Below are 8,445 nucleotides of genomic sequence, written 5' to 3' on the forward strand. Positions count from 1 at the left end.
AAGCGGGACTGACCTAGGGTGAATTTTAAATAGGGATAATTTTTAATGATTTTTAATAAGAGACACAGCTACAAATATTTGGTTTTAATTGGCTTTTATTGGGGAAATGTGCTATGTTGTTTTAATATGCTGTGAGCCGCCCTGAGTCCCGTGGGGAGAAGGGCGGCATATAAGTCTTAAAAATAAATAAATAAATAAAATAAACTGGTTGGGAGCCGGCAGAAAATTGCAAGGAGGTCCTTGCTTTAACAATCCATGATCCTTACTTAACAAATGCAACAGCGACTGATGGGATTGCCGTCACTAAGCCATGTGGTCGTGTGACACCTGATTTTACGACTGCATTGCTTAGCAGTGGAACCTCTGCTCCCAACGGCTATTGTTAAACAAGGACTACCTGTAGTTTGGGCAGTTTTATAAGCCATTTACCTTTACCTTCCGCAGATACTGTTTTGACCCTATTTTTAAGGAGTAGAAATTTCCTCCAGACCGAAATATACTCTAGAGCAGTGGTGGCGAACCTATGGCATGCGTGCCAGAGGCGGCACTCAGAGCCTTCTCTGTGAGCACACACGCCATGCCCCAGAGTTGGCAACTGTCCCTCTTCAACCAGCCGCCTGCTAACTCGCCGAGGTCCTATGTGGCTGGATGCATCCCAGCACGCCTGGTTTCCCTCCCCCCAGTCCCTCCTGGCCTCGCATGCTCTCCTTTTCCCGGGCACGACCCACTGCATCGCCTCCTCAGCTGTCAGCCGGCCATCCAGCTCAGAGGTGGCTTCTTTGAACTGCTGGCGGCAGCTGCCGAGCCCCAGAGTATGCTTGTGGAGGGGCTGGCAGGCTGTGACTGCTGACGGACACTGTTGGCCCCTATGCGCTCGTTGGCCTCTGTGTGTGGGGGCCAACGGTGTCAGGCAGCAGCCGCCCCGGCCCCTGTCTCGCCCCATGGCAATGGCATCCCCACCCTGCCTCACCTCACCCCGCAGGATGAGCCTCCTGCCTACCGCCCCACCTGCCAGAGACTCCCTGGATCTCCCCCAACTCTGCCCACCCCCCACAGGTGTCCCTCCCCATGAGCAACATTGAGGTGATCACGCCTACCTTGGCCATACCCACCCAATCTCCCACGACCACCACAGCCACGCCACCCAATGGGCCATGCCCACCAGGCACCTGGCAATAAATAAGTGGGTTTTGGGTTGCAGTTTGGGCACTCGGTCTCTAAAAGGTTCGCCATCACTGCTCTAGAGTGATGTTTGTTAACCTTGATAACTTTAAGATGTCTGGATTTCCAACTCGCAGAATCCCTCAGCCAGCCTTGAAGTCCATACTTCGCAAAGTTATCAAAGTTGAGAAATGCTGCTCTAGAATCTTATTCTAAAACTCTGCAGAACAAGCACAGGACATATGTGAAAGATGTCTGTGTATATTTATATTTATGTTTACCTTTACGTTTATGTTTAGTCTCTCTCTATATATCTATATCTATATATATATCTATATCTAGATAGATATATAGTCATATAGATAGATAGATGTAGATATAGATATAGATACAGATATGTAGAAACAGATATAGATAAGGCGATCAAACCGGTCAGTCCTAGAGGAGATCAACCCTGACTGCTCTTTAGAAGGCCAGATCCTGAAGTTGAAACTCAAGTACTTTGGCCACCTAATGAGAAGGAAGGACTCACTGGAGAAGGGCCTAATGCTGGGAAAGATGGAGGGCAACAGAAGAAGGGGACGACAGAGAATGAGGTGGCTGGATGGAGTCACTGAGGCAGTAGGCGTGAGCTTAAATGGACTCCAGAAGATGGTAGAGGACAGGAAGGCCTGGAGGAACGTTGTCCATGGGGTCACGATGGGTTGGACATGCCTTCGCAACTAACAACAACATAAATATAGATCATCTATATATCTACATCATCTATATCTATATTTATTTCAAACATCTTTGGTATCTCCTGGCATGTGGGCGCTTGAGACAAGATCATACAAATTTGGCCTAAATTTGGTCCTTCCTGTCCTTTTCAGGGCATCTTTCTCCATATTAGTAATCGGGATGATTTTGGACGTCTCCTTTCCACCAGTAGATACAACATCTCCCACCTACATCCTGAGCTCTGGCAGATTTCTGAGAATCCCATGGTGAGTGGTCCCAGTAATTCCAAGTTGCCACGGGATGAGGCCCTTTTCTCCCAATCTCACACCTACACCTCTGTGCCTAGATCTGGGAGGACTTCTCTGAAAGGGGGATGCTGATGGAACTACCCTTGCAATTTCCAGAGCATTATGGGAAATCCTGATGCTCCCAGGTGGCTGTCCCTTGAGCTTCTCACAGTGTCCAAGGCCCTCTGAGAATTCTGGGAATTGTAGTTTCAGAGTATCTGAAAGGGCCCTATTTGGGGAAGGCAGAGATATGATGGCAAGTTTTGCAGAGATTAAATTTTTACTCCAGGACTGGATTGCCTGGCACACATTAGGCTAGGAGATTTATTTCCTGGGTAATCTGATAATTCTAAATGACTCTGTTCTTATTTTGTTCCTTCCTTGGACAGGACTGGCAGGAGAAATATATCCACGAAAACTACTCACGCGTTCTTGAGGGGGAGTTTTTTGAGCAGGTGACTGTCTCTCTTTTCCCTGGTCTTCTTGAGTTGCTGATTTTGCTCTCTCAAACTTCCGTCGCTCACCGTTTCTTCTTCCCATTGGCAGCCTTGCCCTGATGTTTACTGGTTTCCTGTGTTCACCGATCAGATGTGCGACGAGCTCGTGGAAGAGGCGGAAAACTTCGGCCAGTGGTCTGGAGGAAAACATGAGGTGGGTCTGTCCTAGCCTTTTCCTCCACCAAGATGACCACCACCATTCAGGTTGCTTCCTTTGGAAGAAGGCTGAGGAGAGTTGGGAAGAGGGGTCAGAGGCGGCTTGCAGAATGATGAGGGACCTCAAACACCTTAGAACAAAAAAAAAAATGGGACTCTGAAGGTTAAAACAAGGTGTAACTGAGGTGTAGGGCAGTTCACAAAAACGTCAAAAGAAATCAAGATGGCGACTATTCCTCTTTTATGTGTCTTGGATGTAAAACAAGAGTTGTGCTTCACACACACACAGTCGTGGCCACCATCATTTTTGGCCCTTTTCATCTGATGGACGAGGTGTATTAAATAGAGCATGATATGGGGAATGAGGAACACTAGATTCGGGGTGCCTCCAAGTCCACCTCTTGTGGGAAGTCAAGTCTTCATCCTGGTTCATCCAAGCCGGGAATAAATAAACAACATGGCGACTGCTTTGGGAAGAAGGTTACAGTTTATTGAAGAGCCAGACTGAAAGATGGTTCTGGCAGGAAGGAGGAGACAAATCAAGGGCTGAGCACATGTGGAGTAGGTTTTTATACCCTCTGAAAGCCTTTTGTTTGGAATAGTTTCCTGTTCCTGTGGCATGAAATTTGAACTGAGTGTGTTTTTCTAGGCCTTGGTATCTGTGGTTTAATCCTATTATCATATCCTGCTTCCCTGGGGCTGGGCTAATGACTCTTAGAGTTTGGGTGGGGTATGCAGATTTTATGTCTCTTTTTCTTCTTGAGTTTCAGGCTCCAACTTTCTGATGGTTTTACATTTGCATTTATATAGGGCTGGCTCCTGCTTGGGACACAGAGATTTGGGGGCAGGGTTGGCTTCTGCTTTTAAAAATCCTTTTGAGGAAATATATTTTTCTGCCCTTTTAATATTTCCTTCTCTGGGGCTCTGACTTCCCTCACTCTTATCCACCCCCCCAATATGGAGATTGGAAGATGAGTCAGAAGAGACGGAAAAGACAGGCTCCATAATTTATGGAATTTCTTGCTTACAAGCTAGGGGGGCCAGTACTTACCCTGGATGACGTTAATGTGTGAGGCACACCAACGAAAAAGAAGCCAACGAAAAAGAAGTTTGAAGGTGGATCATTTGTAGAAAACTGGCGTGGCCCAGTTCCTGAACCATCTTCTTAAAAGGTCTTCCATTTCCTGGATGTTACGTCCTTGTCCATCCTTTGAGGTAGTCCAAACCAGGAAACCAAACCAAAATCATGAATACTAATATTACTGTCAATCATCCCGTTGTCATATGTAGCAAAAGAAACTCCTGGGACATCTATTTTACCAAGAGTATAACTTTACTGATAATTCCACATGGGCACAAAAGAAGTGAAGCCAGTTCTGAAGCTTCTGTGCACAAATTAGCGTAGTTAAAATCCCCTTTTCTCTCCTGGGCCACCCACTGTTCATTGTCCACCAATTAATTGCAGTCAGCTTGTTTTGGGAAACGATCTTTCAATCTTGAGCATCAGGACGTTGCCAGGCGACAAATGGGTCCCTGCGTTCCACAATTCCCTCCCTTGCATTCCAAATCTATCCCACTCCCTATTTCAGTTGTCTGCTTGCGAGGAGGGGGTGCGTAGTGAGTCAAGCATGACAATTACTTCTGTTGTAAGGCGAAAGTAACCAAATCTTCCAAGTTTGAAAAGGCTTTCTCCCTCTCCTGCCTTTGCGTTCCAGAAAAGTGGAGAGGGTCAGTACTGAGATACTGTCTCCACGCCCATTCCTGCTCTGGATTCAAGATTTCCCTTATCCGGCTAGGCTACGGCTCTTCCTTCTGTCTCTCAAGGTTATCTCCCCTCTAGGACACTCGGCTGGTTGGTGGCTACGAGAACGTCCCTACCGTTGACATTCACATGAACCAAATTGGCTTTGAGAAGGAGTGGCTGCAGTTCTTGAGGGACTACATTGCCCCGGTCACAGAAAAGTTCTATCCAGGCTACCACACTAAGGTAACCCCTGCACGTCTGAAGGTTACTGAAGGCAGAGTGAAGGTACAGAAAGCAGAGGATCCTGCTTCCTACTGCAGCAGCCCCCAATCTTTTGGGTACCAGGGACCGGTTCTGTGGAGAGATATTTTTTCTCGGGCCGGAGGGGGCATGGTTTCATGTATTGCCTGCATCCTGTCATGCCTCCGTCCAAGCCTGACTCTGAGGACGACATGGAGTTCCCTGTTGAGGCCCAGGAGGTGGTGTCTGTGGCTCCGGAGGACGGTGGGAGGAACAGGCAGAAGCAGGCCAGGGCCCTTCAAGTTTGGAAAAGGGAAGGCAGAGCTCAGGCAAGGAGCAAGGCCCCTCCCCACCAGATCCCAGAGCAAGGAGAGCAGAGAGGAGGAGGGAACAACGGAGGCAGGCTCACTTGCTCGGGAGGAGAGCGTCACGCCCCACTCCACAAGGCACACTTGGGGAGTAGGTATTTAAGGAGAAGCTGTGGGGTGGGGCATTTGCTGGGAACAAACGTGAACTCTTATGATGTGAGCTTTTGTACCTGGACTCTTTGTATTTTGGATCAAGTTTGTTTCCTGCTGAGTTCTCCTTGCTGTCCTCAGTTTGCAGGTTACAGGCAAGCTGGGCGTGGAAAAGATCATACTTTGTTATCTGTTTTATTTTAAAGAACTGTTTAACTCCGTTGACTGTTTTATTGAACTTGTGCCAGTATATGTGGGGGCTGTTGGGTGAATGTTGGTAATGCTTACAAAGAGAATTATTCTGACCAGCTAAGTGCTTTGCCTCCGTTCGGGGCCCTGGGTCATCACACATCCCATGGATTGGGCTTTGCTTGTTCGCCCGGACCGGTTTCTGGTATGCTGCGGACTGGTGCCGGTCCACGGACCGGGGGTTGGGGACCTCTGTTCTACAGGATGTCTTTTGCAATTTCTACAAAGTAATTGGGGCCCCAGCTGTTGCTTTTCCCCCACCACTTGTCACGTGTGCTTTTCCCCCACCACTTGTCACGTGGCGGTGTCACTTAGTGACTCAGTTCCGGCAGTCCCACTTGTTGTCATTATGTTAAGAGGATTACTGGGGTTGTTAAGTGAGGATCTCACGGGACTGCAACTTCTGACTTCCTGCTGGCTTTCCCATTGACTTGGCTTAGGAGAAGCTGTCAGGGAAACATCAAAAATTGCAGTCACGTGAACACTACAAAGCTGGACCAGTTGTAAGTTCCTCTCGTTCAAGATTATCGCCTGTTTGACTGACGGCTGAACGAGTAGTCGTAACCTGAAGACTATGTGTACAGTCATCCCAGTCAGATTCAAATCTAGCAGCTAGATTTGCGTACATAAAAGTTTAGTTAGTTTTTACTTTGTTTTCAGCTTTATTTGAGAGAGGGTAGCATTGGGTGAGCACAAGACTTCTGATTTATTTATGGCTAAATGTAATGGGCAATATCCTCTTTCCCGAATGGGCTAAATCAGTGCCGGTTGGGTTGTATAAACTCAACTGATTTCATAAAGATCAGGTTTAAGATTCTTCTCCTAAGCTTTTCTGTGTCCTTTTCACAATTGGCCACATCTGTTTCCTTTGGCTATTATTTTCATTTCCCAGAATGCACTAGATCAAAACTATTCCAGGTTTGGGTATGGGGGGGATCTTATGGGAAACCTCTGTTTTTGAATGAACACATTTTATTAAAAAGCCTAAACTTTGGTGGGCTGCATCGTGTCATCAGATAATACAAATGCCTTTTAATAAAATTTGTTTATGGGGGGAAAAAGTGCTACAGACTCTGAATTCAGCCCCAACTGCAAGCCAAAACCCCTGTCAATACAGTCCACCAATGTTGGAAAGATTCTTTAAGAATTAAAGGTACAGTATGTGTATGCATGACATAAATGAATATATCTTGTCTGTTGGGTGAAGCACCCGGTCCACTTAATATAAATCAGTCTGTTCTGCGTTTCGCTCCAATTTAGGAGCATGTTTTGCAGGCAGACGTCACATACTGTGAACACTATAAATTCAAAAAAAAATTGTGGCTGACAAAGAGTTAGTGGGAGACTAGTATAGCTATTTCAAGCTCTTTAGCTCTCATCAGCTGATGAGAACTAAAGAGCTTGAAATAGCTATACTAGTCTCCCACTAACTCTTTGTCAGCCACAAATTTTTTTTGAATAAATGAATATGTTCAGTTCCCAGAAGGAACATGGCAACTTTCAAGTTTTCATATGAAGAGTATGACAATTATTACTGGCTTCTTATGAATTTTTTTTTTCACTTCCTGGTCCAGCTTACAACTTTGTCTGCCAAAAAGCTACCTGCTTAACTTTTTCAGTATCAGCCTGGTGCTGTCATCTACTGACTTTTTGCTCCCCACCCAGCAGTTTTTGGGGATCTGCCAGTAGCAAGAACCATAACTTGGGTGTGTTGTACCTGGAGTGAATATGATTGCCCCATTTCAGGCAGGTTTTACCCAGGTATGCCATTCTCTACCCTGCCTTCAACTCAGAAGGTGCTAACCCTGATCTCCTCTTCTCAGGCTCGCGCAATCATGAACTTCATGGTCCGATACCGTCCGGATGAGCAGCCTTATCTTCGCCCCCATCACGATTCTTCAACTTTCACCATCAATGTTGCTCTCAACCACAAAGAGGTAGATTACAAGGTGAGTGCCCTGGGAGGGCAGGGTGTCCTGCCTGAAGCGCTGGGTCTCCCCTGTGCATGGCTTGGTTTTGGATGCTTTGGGGCTGTGAAGAGAATGATGATGGGATTTAGGGTCTCAACAATTCTCGGGGTGAAATGATTTGAACTTTGCTGTGTTGCACAAATTTAAGTTTATGTTTCGGGATCCAATCTGGGTCGGTCACCGGGACCCTAAGTTTTGTTTTCTGAGCTTTCAGACTGGTGCTGGAGCCCATCTTCAGGGAACTTCTCGCTAGCAGAGCATCTGATTTGGGCTGTTCTGTGTGTAGTGTTTATATGGTGCCTGCTGTATGTGGCTTTTTAAATGTTGATTGGGGTGTTGATAGCTGGCTATTAAGTCATTGGCTGATGTTTGCTTGTGCTGCCAAGCCCTTGCCTCCTAAGTAACACATTTGATAAAGTAGATCACAACCTACTACTTGACAAGATAGAAAAATGTGGGGTAGACAGCATCACCACCAGATGGATCCACACGTACTCAGCGTGTGGTCCTCAATGGAACCGCATCTACATGGAGGGAAGTGTGTAGTGGGGTGCCCCAGGGCTCTGTTCTTGGCCCAGTGCTCTTCAATATCTATATCAACGATTTGGACAAGGATATATGGGGAACTCATCAAATTTGCAGACGACACCAAGCTGGCAGGAATAGCCAACACTCCAGAAGACAGGCTTAGGATACAGGAGGATCTGGACAGACTTGAACACTGGGCGCTATCTAACAAAATGAAATTCAATGGTGAAAAAAACAAGGTTCTACATTTAGGCAAGAAAAACCAAATGCACAGGTATAGTATAGGGGGTACCTTGCTCAATAGTAGTAACTGTGAGAGGGACCTCGGAGTCCTAGTGGACAATCACTTAAATATGAGCCAGCAGTGTGCTGCAGCTGCCAAAAAGGCCAACACAGTGCTAGGCTGCATTAACAGAGGGATAGAATCAAGATCAC

At 46.5% G+C, this 8,445-nt stretch overlaps 1 protein-coding gene across 1 annotated transcript in view; it reads left to right on the forward strand.

The window, feature by feature from the left end:
- The window catches only part of PLOD3 (procollagen-lysine,2-oxoglutarate 5-dioxygenase 3), a 35,328-nt gene that overhangs the window by 25,366 nt on the left and 1,517 nt on the right, over positions 1-8,445 (forward strand). The window contains exons 13-17 of the mRNA XM_015820301.1: positions 2,034-2,147; positions 2,558-2,623; positions 2,715-2,819; positions 4,662-4,808; positions 7,336-7,461. Coding sequence (XP_015675787.1) covers positions 2,034-2,147; positions 2,558-2,623; positions 2,715-2,819; positions 4,662-4,808; positions 7,336-7,461 — 558 coding nt within the window. The remainder of the gene's footprint in view (positions 1-2,033; positions 2,148-2,557; positions 2,624-2,714; positions 2,820-4,661; positions 4,809-7,335; positions 7,462-8,445) is intronic.

The sequence above is a fragment of the Protobothrops mucrosquamatus genome, unplaced genomic scaffold (assembly GCF_001527695.2).
Source record: "Protobothrops mucrosquamatus isolate PMUCROS unplaced genomic scaffold, P.Mucros_1.0 scaffold1116, whole genome shotgun sequence".
Classification (NCBI taxonomy): domain Eukaryota; kingdom Metazoa; phylum Chordata; class Lepidosauria; order Squamata; family Viperidae; genus Protobothrops; species Protobothrops mucrosquamatus.